Source organism: Primulina eburnea, chromosome 14 (assembly GCF_022965805.1).
Source record: "Primulina eburnea isolate SZY01 chromosome 14, ASM2296580v1, whole genome shotgun sequence".
Classification (NCBI taxonomy): domain Eukaryota; kingdom Viridiplantae; phylum Streptophyta; class Magnoliopsida; order Lamiales; family Gesneriaceae; genus Primulina; species Primulina eburnea.
Window position 1 is genome coordinate 30702005 of NC_133114.1, and position 16132 is coordinate 30718136.

General features: G+C 30.6%; 2 protein-coding genes across 3 annotated transcripts; one reads left to right on the forward strand and one right to left on the reverse strand.

Moving 5' to 3' along the window:
• The first annotated feature begins 323 nt into the window (after window positions 1–323).
• Window positions 324–1381, forward strand: LOC140811892 (uncharacterized). Its single transcript, XM_073170014.1, has 3 exons — window positions 324–852; window positions 938–997; window positions 1168–1381. The coding sequence occupies exons 1-3, from the start codon at window positions 636–638 to the stop codon at window positions 1215–1217; spliced, it is 327 nt and encodes a 108-aa protein (XP_073026115.1). The 5' UTR covers window positions 324–635; the 3' UTR covers window positions 1218–1381.
• A 3523-nt stretch (window positions 1382–4904) lies between these two features.
• Window positions 4905–8721, reverse strand: LOC140812835 (mRNA cap guanine-N(7) methyltransferase 1-like). Of its 2 annotated transcripts, none has more exons than XM_073171200.1 (13): window positions 8415–8721; window positions 7778–7908; window positions 7514–7582; window positions 7352–7423; window positions 7061–7162; window positions 6584–6640; window positions 6190–6328; window positions 5906–5970; window positions 5772–5822; window positions 5604–5666; window positions 5366–5489; window positions 5215–5276; window positions 4905–5133 (listed from the first exon to the last, which is right to left on the reverse strand). In XM_073171200.1, exons 1-13 carry the CDS (start codon window positions 8491–8493, stop codon window positions 5032–5034), a joined length of 1116 nt encoding a protein of 371 aa, XP_073027301.1. In that variant the 5' UTR covers window positions 8494–8721; the 3' UTR covers window positions 4905–5031. The 2 variants fall into 2 exon arrangements, with proteins under 2 accessions (XP_073027301.1, XP_073027299.1); XM_073171198.1 differs by having other exon boundaries at window positions 7778–7917; window positions 8415–8720.
• Between the last annotated feature and the right edge of the window lie 7411 nt (window positions 8722–16132).

Genomic DNA, 16132 nt, shown 5'->3' on the forward strand with positions numbered 1-16132 from the left:
GTCGCACAACAATCCGGCCCCCTACAATTCATTGATTAGATGCCATTGTTTTGGTCCCACCAACCGAGTAGATCCCAAAGCAACTCTTCCATATTCAACACAAATTCACGAAAATCAAATATATCACTTCCCGATATATTTTTTTTATATATAAATTTTCGATGCTATCCAAAAGATAGACTATGAGTCCCATGTTCACCATAATTATGTAGATTATTTTAATTATTATTTTTAATATATTTATATTCACATAATAATTTAGGGATTGAGGGGTAATTTAGTACAATAACAAGCAGCATAAACTTCATTTTTTAAACAAGCTTGCTACTTTCCAAACTCCCTTACTAAACCATTCCTTAAACCCCTCGATCGTTCTCTTTCCTTATTTTTTTCCCAGTATTATTACTTTATTATTCATCCATGGCGTCCGCCCATACTCTCCCCCTTTATCTCTTCTTCTTCATCTTCGTCTCCCTCACTCTCCCACTCTGCCACTCCTCTTCCATACACGAACTCCTCAAGTCCATGGGACTGCCGGCCGGCCTCATACCCAAGCAAATCAAGTCCTACACTTTCTCGGCTCCGGCCTCCTCGAAGTGTTTCTTGACGGCCCGTGCCTGACCAAGTTCGACACCATGGCATTCTACGAGAGCGAGGTGCGAGCTAACCTCACCTACGGCAGCCTCACCGGCGTTCAGGGTTTCTCTCAGGAAGAGCTCTTTTTATGGCTTCCGGTCAAAGACATCATCGTCGATGATCCCAACTCCGGGCTTATACTTTTCGACATCGGGGTCGCGCACAAACAACTTTCTTTATCACTCTTCGAAGATCCACCCGATTGCAGCACAGATGGTGGGTTCTAATTTTCCTTTATCTTGTTTATGTTTTAAGCAGTAAAGTCGAACTTTTTTGTTTAATCGGGGATGCCGTTGCTTAGTTGCAGAAATTGCTGTTTCAAATATTAGCCATTGTGTCAACTTTCATAAAAATGCTAATGGTAATCCGTTCTTTTGAATTCCAGAAATCAGTAATTAGTCTTCCATATTTAAAGAAAAACCGAAGTTATTATCATTAATTACGGTGGATTATCGATCGCTTTAAATAAATAACAAACGACAAAGATGATAAAAATAGTACTGAATCTTTTTCTTGGCTTATGTAACGCAGACGGACTGAAAAAGATGATCGGAGAAGAGAGAGGTTCTATCTGCAGCTGAAAGATGAAGCTCTTAAGAAACGGGTGGCTATTATTTTTGTAATTTAATTTTGTTTGTATATGCTAATATATATTATATAATCTGCATGTTACATTGTAGTGTAAAAATTTCGGAATCAGATCTCCTGATTAAATGAGAAAATTATAATCTTCTGGGTTTTCTTCCGTTTGGCTTAAATTTTTTTAGATAAGATTCGGACGATTATTGGTCACATTTTTCTTCTTTAGTAGGTATTTTGCGACGATCATATTCAAACTAATTGAATTTGTTTTTGGTGTGTGCGATTTCAAATTACAATCTCACTTTTATATTTTCAAGAGGTTATAACTTATATGCACCACATGTCTGATATATAATGAAATATAGATAAAATAAAAACTCATAATTTTTTTCAGCTATTACATTATACAATCAAGGGTACTTGAGAATAAAAATTTTGAAAAAAAAAAAAAAAACTTCGGCAAAAACTTGTGTGAGATGACCTCACGAGTTGTATTTTGTGATACAGATCTCTTACTTGAGTTATCCATGAAAAAGTATAACTTTTTATGCTAAAATTATTAATTTTTATTGTGAATATCGATAGGATTGACCGTTCTCACAGATAAAGATTCGTGAGACCGTCTCATAAAAGACTTACTCAGAAACTTTTGAGTTTTTTCTTAATAATAATAAATTTTTTTAAAAAAAACCCAACTCTGAAGTGGATTTTAATAAATTCAAATTAAATTATTTAAAATACAATGATAAAAAAAAAACTAAAATTATTTATGAGGTGAATGGATTTGGATTCAAATTTGCTATAGAAATGGGATGAGTTTTACTTGAAAAGAAATAAGCTCAAAAAAGGGGGTCCCAATGTTCACGGGTTGGGGTTGGATTCATTTGCAGGCATTGGATTCTTTTGTTGAATATTATTATTAAGAAGGTCCGAAAATTAAATAAGATATACATAATTACTTAATTAATTAATAAAAATGATTGTGATTTTATGTGGATGGGTCCCGCACGTGGCCTATGACAGCGGCATTTACGGCTCATTGGTCTCCCTCCTTCGTCCGTTGCCTACTTGGATTATTATTTTGTCCGCCGAGTCTTTGGAGGATTTCGCAACTAAAAACATACATACAATTACAAAATAAGTCCACAGGATTTACGGATTTGAAATGATTCCGAGATATAAATTTGAAATTTATAAAAAATCAATTATAATTTTATTGTTTTAAAAAAATAAAGAGTGAGTCTCATGTGAGACCGTCTCACGGATCATAATCTGTGAGACGGGTCAACCCTACCCATATTCATAATAAAAAGTAATACTCTTAGCATAAAAAGTAATACTTTTTCATGTGTGACCCAAATAAGAGATCCGTCTCACAAATACGACCCGTGAGACCGTCTCACACAAGTTTTTGCCTAATTATAATTTAAATGCATACTGACCGACGATTTCGATTAATAATAAATCTAACAAACGGACCGTGTCAAGTTATAATAAAATACATAATGAGTCCAATTATCGATATCACAGAAACTAATATTTAATTACTAGAATTTTTATCATTTAACTTAAGCTAGACAAAATAAGTAAAATATGATATATAGATTAATAATCTAAACTATTAAATAAAATAATGTCAATAATAAACAATGGATTCAAATATCAAGGGAGAGATTTAACTTCAAATAAAAAATTAAAACACACAACAGTACCGAACTCTATTATGTTGACACGTGTCAACATGATTTGATTCTTGACAATCTATAAACATTATTTAATTCTTGATAATCATGTTGAAATGCTCAATATATTTACTAAATGATTCTTCGAGTTAATAAACATATTTAAATATAACAGTCTAATTATTTATAATTGAATTTAATAATATCAAATGTATTAAATTTTAGTTTTCACCTAAACCCGCATACTGAAATCGAATACTATTTTTAGTCAGTTTAACCATGTGTTGATGACGTCTTTGTTGCTATATTTAACCAATTGAGTTCCGATTAGTGATTATCAACAAACAAGTAAATATGTGATCAGACTATTAACAAAAAATATTAAGTCAACATCGATCAATAATTAAAATCAAGAAAAATAATATAATAAAATAAACTAAATATCAAACAAATTATTGCTCCAAAAGATGAAATCGCTCACTTAGGCGTCCTTCACTCCCGTCCCAACAGGAATGTGAGAGGAGGTAAATCATGGTGACTCAGTCAACCAGCAGTAACTAGACATTATGCTACGCCGCACACAAAATATCAAACAAAGTATTGTTTTGACTTATTGTGGTCTTAGTCTAAAAAAAAATAAAGAAATACACAATGTTTGAATTCATAAGAATAAAATCTAGGAAGGAACAAAGAAAATCTCAGTGTGATTGGTACGATTCCGTCTTTAAAGTTATCTTCCTCGCCTCTCTCAAATTCAAAATTCTTTCTTCCTCTAAGTTCGCAAGAGAAAAATGTCTGATGTCTTCCGCATAGTCTTCTACCTCATCTATTTGTTCTCTCTCGTCTCTTTCATTGTTGTTCAAGTGTAGTGTTCTCTCCTTCACTTTTCTAATGTTCTCTCCTTTTATCTCAACATAATGGACCTGATTTCCAAAAATTCTTGAAGCTCATGTCAAGTTTATCTTATAAATAAGATTGTAGAGATTTTATTTTTAAAAAGTGAGACTCCATCTTTATCAAGATTTACCCAAATTTCCTTTTAAAACTCTAAGATTCTCACGTTAATAAAATATAATAATATTTTATTTCTTTTCTTTTGGTATTTTATTGTCTTTGGAGTATTGTGCAATCATCTTATCTCCAAAACTATCACACCTTACTCATTTACACATTAATAATATAGCTTAATTATTTAATGAACTTGAAATTCTTCTTAATTACCAAAAAATATTATATAAAAATGTAAGAGATGTTTCAAAGTTTACGATCTTACATCTTTAAATAACAAAAATACATTTGATGATTTGAAATTCATCGATCCAAATACAACTCATATTTTGTTAGTGTTTGTTCATGCATTTTTCATCTTTTGCGGTGTTGGTAGGCTCACAACTGTGGGTGGGAGCCATGATACATTACGATGACGGTTTCAGTTGATGATAAATTTTTAGTGAAACATATTTAACACCAAATAGATTTAATGAACATCTTACATCATGTTTTAATATTTTCTATTTACTTTGTGTAATGATCAGGTCAAGATTTGATCATTTGAACGTTCACGTCATGTTTCTAAACCCTACGTCCTTCATTTGTTACGATTAGATCTCGAACTCACGTTACAAAACTAAATGTTTAACCAAATATGATCCCCACACTATTTGATTCAGAACCCTACCCAACAAATGCATATAAACTTTTTAAATTGACGTCAAATCCAATAGTGGGCTAGAACAGTTTTATATGCTTTTTTTTTTTTTGGGGGGGGGGGGGGGGGTACGGATATTTCATATTTTCATTATTTTTTACAGTCGTGATTTATCAATGCTCAAGTATTATCAAAAGCCCAAAAAAATAAAAAAAAAAATCTGAAATATCAAAGCTCAAATTTTTTAACCACCATCATATTTGGCAAATTTGATAGACGGACTGAATGGTAATAAGCTGCAGAAAAAGAGGCAGCTTATTCCAATTTCTACAAAACTGATTTGGAAACATTTAATCACAAATTTAAATTGAGTATAAATTATATTTTGCAGGCTTCATTTGCCTTTTCTAAGACGAAGAAATCCTCAATGTTTTATTCCACTGATATTATGGTAAGTGAATCTTTGAAAAGAATAATCATAGACTAAACCTCATCGCTGATGTTCATAATATCCTGCTTCAACAGATGCATTTTACCTTTGTCCCGTCTGCCACTCGTCGTTCGGGTTTGGTCGGGTTCCCCTCGCTGAAAGAAAGACAGGCAATGTAATGGTAGATAATTACAGTTTTACATCTACTATTGATTTATGAGTATAATTTTGTTCACCTTTTTCAAGACAAAGGCTGAATATAAGTAGGCCACCTCCCATTCATCCTGTGATAACGTACCTGTAGCCAAGATTAAAAGTACATTGTTTCCGGCGGGAAAGTAAATGGTATGTTTGGATGTTAGTCGTAAATGTAAAATTAGAACTCACTTTGGTCTTCTTTCCCGTCACCCAGAGCACCGAGTCTTCTCATGAGCTCAATATATTCGGCTATCTTCAAGTATTCATCCACAAATGCGTGTGAGTTTTTGACAAAAACCAGCTCGAATCCATACTGCGGGATTTAAAATATGTTTTAAAAGCATAAGAAGAAGATTTTTGTGGAGCTGAAAAGACATACCAACACGTAATTCGACAGATTAATCCAGTAGAAAAAAAAAATTAAGACCTCCTCGGCCAATGATTTGAACAGATCAAAAGGAACAATCCATTCGGGACAATCAACGGCATCCTGCGAAAGGATTCAGCCTGTTATAATGATAAAAGGACTAGATTCTGCTTCACAATTGGAGTACTTAAAAAGTTATCAATAAAATTGTGGCAAAGAATAAAATACCTCTAGGTGGAACTTGTACTTGATTCCGAAGGGACTTGAAGATTTAAATTTCTAGAACAAGCAAAAATGGAAAAACCAATCAATAATCAACATGGTGTTTCGATTGTTTTTTTTCTGACAACGTGTGAATTCACCTTATTTTCGAATTCTTCGTCAAAACGTATCCAGTACACGCTATTACCAAAAGCCAGTCCATCAGCTGCATAGAATGTTGAAAGGTCTGTTAACAAAATGTCAACTTAAAACTTGCTCACCATGGTCATTTAAATCACACCAATTGAGAATTTAAAATATAGGGTAACTTTTAAGTTATGTAATAACTTGAACAAACATCGACAATAAAATCAAATATTTAGGAGATATTTGCTTGCAAGTTAGGTGCACGCAAAAAGTTAAAACAACTTTGCACAAATCAAACCTTCTCTGAGCTTTTTTATGATAACATTTGCATCTGGCATTGTTCCGATGAAGATGCCCCCAGGTCGAAGTAAAGCTGATACATTAGCCAAGGCTCGCCGCGCACGTGCCTCAGTAGACCATGAGTAATGCAAAGCAAACTGCACTATTTCAACTCGACACTTTAAATTCACATAAACACATTTAATATTATAATTTACAATTATCATTTGTAAAAGAGGAAAGTTATCAAGGTTTTCATATCCTTCCGTTTAAATGGAGGTAATATTCAAGCTCTCAGTTTAAGAAACACTTAATTATTTTTCTTACAGGAAAATATGTGGGAAGCGGAGATAGGAAGTTGGCTTGAATAAAAAATTATTTAATAACAGGGGCTTAGGAAGTAACTTCCTCACCTGGCAGCTGCAGATATCAAAAGGAGCATCATCTGCCAAAACCTTATCCAGTCGAACCTACAATATAAAGAGATGGATCACTCGAAACGATAACATGCATAGCTTAATTGCAAACCTAGTAACCTCAGCTATGTTGACATTGTCCTTGGCCATAAGCTATCGACTTATTAACAATATAATTTTGATCTAATGTGTACAGATATTAAGAAATGGTCCACTTAAAAGTCAATATATTACATATTGCAGAGCGAGCGCTTGCCCACGAACCAAAAAATTATTGCTCGTAATAACGGTATGACCCCAATATTTTAAACTATAAAATAGCCCACGCGCTACATTTAAATCGTACGTCACACATGCAGCCATGCACAAGCAGCGAAAATTGCTACTATCAACAAGTATGGTAATCAATTACATATGTGTTTAGTAGCATCTATATGTGAAAATCAACTCTTAAACCAGCTACTCGCTATCTACCTCGTAGCAGTCTCCACATAAGAGCCTGGCAGGAAAGGAGAACTTCTTGCGGCGTTGGTGATGGTCTGCATCACCATTATATCGTGTGCGGCAATCTTCTATCTGTTATCAAAGCAGGGATCATGACATCAAATAGATGGACATCACTTTTGTTAACCTATGAATCTACCAAGAAACTACAGAAATTTAACAAAGAATATAAAAATAAAAGGGTAGATATTATACCTTAATATTAAAAGAAAACACTCCCAAAATAGTTAAAACACCAAATTAAATAATAGAAAAACATACCGAACCATCAGCAATATCAATACCAACATAATAACCAATATTTGCCTTGTCCCATTTGATAAGGTCACCACCCTGGTAAAAATATAAGACAAGAAAATATCAGAAGGAAAACGTAAGTACGCATAATTCAAATAATCTCATAATATTCAGCTAATTCACCACCTTTCCACACCCCAAATCAAGAACCGCATCCCCCTTTTTTGTGTATAGCTGAATCAAGACACTCTTTATCTGTTGAATAAAACGGGCGTTGAGAAGAGGAACAACACTAGCTCTCTTGTTTCAAGCTTTGCATTGGATTACAAAAACAGATAACTTGATTAGAGTTATTATATTTGCTCTGAATCAATTCATGCGATAACTTAAAAAACGGTAAAACATATCAACGACCACAAATGAAGAGGACAATTCGAGATCAACAAATACCCAGTTGTTTAGTTTCTTCAAGTGGATAATAGGGCTCGCTTCACGTTCTTCTAATGTCTGATTCGTTCTTGCACTGTAATGATCAGCAACTTTCCTCGCAAATATCTTAGTGCTTTCATCCTCCAAAAATTCTGTATCCCCTAAACAACAAGTGTAAAATGAAATGCTGACCAAATATGCTTCTAATTCCTATGCCCAAAAGAAAAAGAATGATGCAAAAACAAATAAAAATAAACCATCAGCTTAACTCCAGCATCTTTTGAGTTTAATTTTTTTAAATCGGATACCCAACACTAACCCAAAAAATAAATAACATGCCAGAAAATTTATCGATTATTCTCACTACCCCAAGCTCAGTTTTCTATTATCAGCGGCCAAAAATTTGAAAACGTTCCGAACTTTCTTATAACCAGGAATCCAATTAAAATAAAATTAAGAGAACACCATAAGTTTTACGTAATCACCTTTTTTCTCGAAAGAAAAGATGAACTTTGGGTGAGTCTCGAATAAAAAGAAAACCAAACGAATTGAGCACAACCCAAAAAGATTACACAATCACTAATTTTTTAGGAGCTTTTGGACGGTGCTCAATCCTTCAATATAATTCGAAACAAATAAAACCACAAAAACGAAATACCTTCGGGGTTGTATTTAAATTTAAATTGAGGAGGTCCAAGAAGACCCGACGACGTAGATTCATCGTATCCACGTTTCATGTGTGTGTATATATATATATATATATATCAATGAGAACTATATGTAGTGTATCGAACCGAAAAACTAAAACTAATTCAGTTACTGGGCAACAAAATCCTGCAGGGTTTTGTGTGCTGCGAAAACAAGATTCCAAGAAAATAATTTATCCTTGTTGTGCGGCAGAATGATTCGAGGAAGGAAAATAAGGAACATGTGGGGAAACGCCAGATGCAATTGCTGCGAGATGAGAGAGAGGGGTTTTTTTTTTTATAAGTTTAATGGAATATTTACAAAATTATTAATTATTTTTTAAAATTGTTTTTTGTAAAAAACAGGGCCGGGATTTCTGCGTTAGATTGTTTAACCCGGCCCCTTTGATTTATATTATATAAAAAATGATAAAAATTTATGTGAAATGGTTTTACAGGTCTTATTTCTGATACGGATCTCTTATTTGGGTCATCCATAAAAAAATATTACTTTTTATGCTAAGAGTATTACTTTTTATTGTGAATATGAGTAGGGTTGACTTGTCTCACAGATCAAGATCCGTGAGACGGTCTCACATGAGACTCATTCATAAAAAATATCCTTATATTTTATAAATATTATTATTTTCATTATTTAAATCGTAAAAAACTAATAAATAAATCATATGAATAAATTAGTAATAATAATAGTGATAATGTTAAGATTTTTAAAATTATAAATTAACAATAATATTGAAGCTTAGCTTTAATTGCGGGTAGAATCGATTTTAATTCAATTATTAAATTCAATTATTTTGGTTAGCATCCAAATTAACCAAAATCTTGAAAAGAAAAAAGAAAAAGAGTTTTTCTAACTAAGAGGAAGTGGTTTGAATTAAAAAATAAAGGAGACGAGGTTCATTAAAAAAAATAGATCGACATTATCTATATTTACAATAAAAATAATATTTTTTTATGAATGATCTAAATAAAATAATCGTTTCACAAAATTGATTTTTTTGTGTAAAAAAATATTTCATATTTTGGTAAATCTATTTAATTTTTATTCTTTAATTAAAAAACCTGAAAAAAAACCGGTAATCTGTTTGGTGAAATAGTTTTTACTGAAATTTCTGAGTAATATCTTGTTTATAATGGTTAAGTGGACTGTATTATGATTATTAACGTAATTAGATAAACGCGGGATAGTGCAAAATGAATAATGATACGTTAAATTTTGAGATTATGATTATAAAAATATTATAGTTTTTATCGATGATGTGATTATAAATATATATAGATTATTATGTACATAGATTTTTTATTAAGATAAATATTTTAATATTTATATCTACATATTTGTATCATACTATTGTATCATAAAAATAGGGGTTCTTAGCTATAAAAAGAATATTTCGGAATCATTCTCTGAACTCAATTTTTCCTCTTCTCTACTATCATTTTTTATCAATTTTATAACACGTTATCAACAAAAATATTTTTATTTTTGTTGTTATCTAATAAAGCACAACTTTTAATCTAGCTCAACATTATTTTAGCTTCATAACATAACTGTCAATATTCTTGATGAATGTTGATGTAAAATCTAAAACTTGTCAAGAATATTATATTGATCTAAGATCAAATATTATATTATGATGATATATTAATTTATGCTCGAGAAACATCATAATTCATAAGATTTATATCGATACTTCTAAAGTAACGCAATATTATAATTTATGCTGATGCTTCTGAAATAGTACACATATTTATATTGATATTTAGAAATATGTAATATCTATAAACATTTATAAAGAATATTGATTTTAAAAGCATTAGTCTAGACATATCCAAAGTATAAAAATGTTCTATATTCATGAAGAATATTGGACTTAGGATTCAAGATCTAAAATATCTGTCGATTTTTTTGGTGAATATAGATCTACTATCTAAGGTTGTCGATATTCCCGATAAATAATGATAAACGATCTAAAATTTATATGTATTTATGCATAATATTCATGTAATATCAAATATTTTTCAGTAATCTAGAAGTATATTGATCTAATATCAAAAAAATTTATTCCTCGAGAATACTGATATAAAATCGAATATTTGTCATTTTAATGAAGTCGATGATCGTTAGAAGTATAGTCTTATCTCAATCCATATAGTTACCGATATTTCTGAATAATATTGGTTTGATAAAATCAGAAATATATATGTTGTAACTTTCTAATATTTGCATATATTCTGAAGAAAATTATATATGATATATATTTATTAATACATATGTGATACAATAACATTTTTACAATTGTGTAACACGCTTTCCTGTAATCTTACATCTATTCAAATGTTTGATTTATATAATCTCTCGTGTTTTGTTTTGAAATTTAGTGATAATGGGAATAATTTTAATGTCAAGAAAAGTTATCATTTGAATTTAGAAAAAAAAAAAAAAAGCATTGGTTAAATGAGTATCTTTAATTTCCGAAGTTCGATTTGAGGATATATTAAGAATTAAGGGAGTGTAATATCTTTTTAGATGTTTTGTTTGACTGGAAAAAATTATATGTGTATTCACGTAATTTTTAGAGGGCATTTGTTTCGGCGATAAATACTAGAAATAAAACTTTAATGGAGATGTGAAAAAATATAGTTATAATAATAAATTAATTTGAATAAATTGCTGTAAAGCATGATAATATAATGTTATATAGATGTGTTTGATAATATTTAGATATGTGATCCAATGACAATATTCATTCAATATAATATATTATTACAAATAAATTGCTCTAGAAGAGCTATATTACTTTCAAGAGTTAATTTGCATTTTTCAGAAGAAAAAAAAAAGTTCTCGAGGTTGAATATTATTTGTGTCTCATAGACAAATATAATATCGAGATGATTGACAAAAAAATATCAAAATAAAATTGAATGGTACAAAAACACAATTTATAAAAAATGATTTTTTTTTATCAATGTCAATAAAATAAAATAAATATTACAATACCTAGAGTTTATTGATATTGCAGTTTTCTAATATGGTAAACCCGAAGTTTCTCGATATTATGAATTGAAGTTTGTTGGTGTTATAAACTTAAATTTTTGGTATATAAAAATCTCAATTTGTAGATATTGTTAATAAAGTGATTGGAATTTGACATATGACAATATGAGTTAACTTAAACCCAAAACTTCTCAAAAAGACACAAAGTCGGTTATGAGAAAATGTTTTCATTTGTAAATTGTAATAAACAAATTACACATAAAATCCACAAAAGATTTGAAGTATCAAAAAGAAATTATCATGCAAGATCGGGCTACGACTTAAATATTTCGAGCGTTGCTTGCAACAAGGAGAATGGTTCAGACTATACTATTTATGACTTATTTATGAATTTTACCAAGTGATTTTTCATAAGAGGGTTTTATGAGACGGTTAACAAGAAGTAAAATATGTAGTATTCTTTTTTCTTCATTGAGTTTTTGTTCTTATGGATTTTTCCTATTAAATTTTTAACGAGGTACATCTATGGTCAAAAGAACATGCAATGACAAGTATATATTGTTATATTTTGCTCAAGTTTTTTTCACTGAGTTTTATTGTCTAAGTTTTAACGAACCATCACCTGATTCTTAATGAAGTTTTCAAGCAATCATCTTGCTAAATGAAAGCTTCAACGAGTAGTTGTTGTGTAAATAATCATATAAATGGAAGTGTTATGATATGATTATGAATTTAGATATTTATGTAAATAGACTTTCTATTTAAAATAAATATACCAATATTTATATCTGCAGATTTATATTTTTTCATTGTTTCTTATATTAAGGTTCTCCGTTATGAACAAGGTTGGAATTCATTTTATGAACTTACTTTTCTCTCTTCTCTTCTATAATTTCTTATTACTTTTATAAAAATCCTCTTATAATGGCAAAGTTGGACGCTATCTGCCTAATTTTTAACTTTCGTATTTAGTTAAATAATTTTGTGTTTAGATTAATGAACTTCAAATTCATTGACTTCTTCGAATTAACAAATTTTCCTCGAGTTCATAAAATCAAATATATCAATCCAAACGCAATCTACGTAACTTTACCATCTCCATCACCATGGATTATACACCTTCAAATTAGAATATGTATTCAACAAATAACATTATTTTCATGTATGTTATCAACCTTTTCAGTTAAAAACAAGGTCCTGCATTTTGCATAGAGTTCCATGAGGCCACTGCTTAATTTGAAGTGATATTAAGGACTAAGGAGTGTGAGAGGTGATGATTATAAGATTGTCCGAGTTAGTGAAGTATGTGAGTACTTGGTTTATAGTCAAGACAGCTAGTCCAAAAGTTTTACTCATTGTATATCGAAATATAGTGATTGCGGGTTAAATTCTAGTTACCAAAGAAAGGTGCACTAGTTTCCCTAATAGATCACGAGACTGTTTGTTTATATTTTTTGTTTGGTACAGATCATGGCGGTTTGGATTGATTTTTTCCCAAGTGTCCTTTTGCATATATTATTGGCCCACACTACCCCATCTCATACCTATCCGATGTTCCAACTAAATTACTAAAAGTTTTTTTAGTTTGTATTTGGAATGAATTATTTGAAATCTACGATTTTTACTTTATTTATATGTTAAATAGAGGACGCTCAAATCCATCTTTTATTTATTCACGCTATATTTATACATATCATAATTAATTTCAAATTATTTTAATATTTAAAAGATTTGAAATTCATTATGATTATTATAATTATAGTGAAGTAAGAAGAGAAATTGATTTGAATTTCTTTCGTTTAAGTTATCTTATCAATGAAATTGTATTTAAACATATGAATTTCAAAATTTTCATCTACACACAACTTAAAGATTAAATAATTTATTTTATTTCATATTATTTATAGACAGTCTGGCACTAAGTTTTAAATTCAAGACGAGGTTTCAAGCTCGAGTTTTAATTAAAAAAATTAAGAATCATCTCCCCCATTAAAAAAAAACAACTTAACGAACGTAAGTTTTTTATTAACCTTTTATTTCGACGTATAACATATTTGCAACTTTTCATTGAATATAAATTTTTTGATATTACTATTTCCACTAAATTATTTAAATTAAATTAAGACGAACAAGTTCAGTCTCCCACATGCCTTGGTCAATGAGAGAGTGATTAATTTAAGATTTAAGAACACGCGTTTTATTACACGTTTTTGTCTGTATATTCGAGTCATGCTGCGATCATTGTCCTAGAATTTGTGCTTAGATGTTGAAGTGGAGAAAATGGTTGTATTCCATTATTTCGTTTGGGTATTAGCATATGGATCAAAATTCTTATTTTTAGACAAACGACACTATGAATTTCAAATTTATCCAATAAAAGTATCAATGGAATTCAGTTTACTATGTGTAATTGATGTCTAAATAAATAATATATGAATTCAAATTTGATATATTATTTCATTATTAACAATAAAACTATAACCGAAATTCATATATTTCATGTAGCTATATCGAGTGCCCCTTAAATTCAATGTCATTAATTTGGTTTAACTTTAGCGGGCTGATTTAGTCGACCTGCTCAAGTTCTCAACCAAATGGTCGGACTAGGAAACCAAGATTTGATACCTGACATTCGAGGTCCCAAACCGAAAGCAAAGCATAAATGGGCTATCTAAGATCATGTGCAAATATGATATCAAGTTGTCGAGATGCAGTTGCTCATGTTGATGTCAGCATTGATAACTTCATTATATGCTCTTGCCGTGGTAATTATGATAAAAATAATGTGAAAAATCTTTCATATATATTTTTCATCACTGACAGCCCCAAATTTGAGAGTTAATTAAAGGAGTTTCACTTGGGAGAATTCTAACCAATTTGTTCATATATATGTTAAACAATTAATGTTGGTGAAAACTTTCTTAAACCCCAACCTCTTAGCTAAATATATCTTCAGAAAGAAGAAGAAGAAGTATGAATTGAGATTAAATATAAATGATTAGTTTGTGTGAATTAATTATTAAATCCTCAAACCAATTGATTGCAACATAATTTATTAGTGGAATCTTATTACTGCTTATATATCCACAGATCGATTTATGTGGTGGCCTAGCTAGCTATATAGAAGCTGGTTATACGTATCTATTAGTATTGAATACATACACAACGTAAACCCAATTAATTAAGTCACAAATTGAATGCACATCTTTCTTAAGTTGTTTTCCCAAGTGCCGCCGATCGATTGCATGTGAAGGAGAATGCATGCATATGTTATAAGCCATATAAAAGAGTTATTTTCAAAGCCAAAGAAGTCTCTCGTAGTTGCTAGTTCATATTCCACGATTCAATGCGGGATGACATGATAATGAATCGACGTTGACTCGGAATGTTTCGGGCCACAAGTTGTGGCATACGAGAGCCAATAGATGAGGAGGAATTGCGTCGTGTGGAGTTCACTCCGAAAGTTACCTAACGACGGATATTAATTTCCAGCTTCATTCCTTCCATTCGAGGCTACCACGTACGTACACATTCTTTAGATTTCGAAAACACAACACAAACACATTTACGTTTCTTCACGAGCATGCATGTCGTACATCCCTCTCTCCAGAATTCTTTAGATTTCTTACATTCTGCGAGCGAGAGAAGATCTTGACCGTCCTATAAATATATGCATATATGAAGCCAAAAAGAAATTGAATTCGACTTAATCCATTTGTTCTTGACTAAGTAATTAATAAATAACATCTTCATCCTTATCTATGCAATGATAATCTGAGTATCCAAAACTCCAATGAGAATGTTTCATGAATCAATTTTGTGATCTATCCCATGAAAATTGTTACTTTTTTATGTCTAAAATGTTAATTTTCACTGTAAAAATATAGTTTTTTGTTAGCTATGTTCCGAAGAAATATTGTATAATATATACTGATTTGAGTTAAAAGTATTAATTTCTATGTCAGAAATATATTGTGTAATACATGATTATTTGAATGAAAAATATTAATTATTATGCCAAAACTATTAATTTTCACTATATGTATGGACCGAATGGACTGTCTCACAGCTATAAAGATTAGCGAACATTGCACAAGAGCATATTTTTAGTGTATACATATATATATATTTCACAAATATAGAAATAAACCATAAATATTAATATTAACTGGTTTTTTTATTTAATTATCTTGACACTTATAATTAAATAAGAGAAATGATATATACACTCTTCATTCATATACACTTCTATAATCAAACATTTAAAACTAGGATAGAAGTTATAGATCTTAGTCAAGGAATAACTTTATATACTTATAGCAGCGTAGAGTGTATTTACTTGGGTATTAATAGGTTGGCTACTAGGCTCATGACTCCGGAAAAATGTGTGTAAATTTGTTGATGTTGTCTCAAATATCATAGAAATTTTATTTACCATTTCCTTACACCAGCCATGTCCCCAGCAGAGACAATATTACCTATTAAGATTTGATGTCACACTTTTTTAAGACCTAACTAACCAACAAGATCAAGCGACATAACATTATCAATTTCACGCACGAGAACTTTCCAAGAGGTCATTCATCTCAGTACTACTCTCACTCATGCATGCTTAACCCAACATTCTGCCCTCCAAGAAGTATATATATGCTTTTGAGAGACTTAAACCCT

Excerpts from the sequence above, each read along its gene's own strand:
- LOC140811892 (XM_073170014.1), top strand. The coding sequence starts at position 636 with ATGGCATTCTACGAGAGCGAGGTGCGAGCTAACCTCACCTACGGCAGC. Across the intron at positions 853-937 it reads ACCCGATTGCAGCACAGATG|TTGCAGAAATTGCTGTTTCA; the intron begins GTGGGTTCTAAT and ends GCCGTTGCTTAG. Across the intron at positions 998-1,167 it reads CTTTCATAAAAATGCTAATG|ACGGACTGAAAAAGATGATC; the intron begins GTAATCCGTTCT and ends TATGTAACGCAG.
- LOC140812835 (XM_073171198.1), bottom strand. The coding sequence starts at position 8,493 with ATGAAACGTGGATACGATGAATCTACGTCGTCGGGTCTTCTTGGACCT. Across the intron at positions 6,329-6,583 it reads TTGATATCTGCAGCTGCCAG|TTTGCTTTGCATTACTCATG; the intron begins GTGAGGAAGTTA and ends GAAATAGTGCAG. Across the intron at positions 5,667-5,771 it reads AGTACAAGTTCCACCTAGAG|GATGCCGTTGATTGTCCCGA; the intron begins GTATTTTATTCT and ends ATCCTTTCGCAG.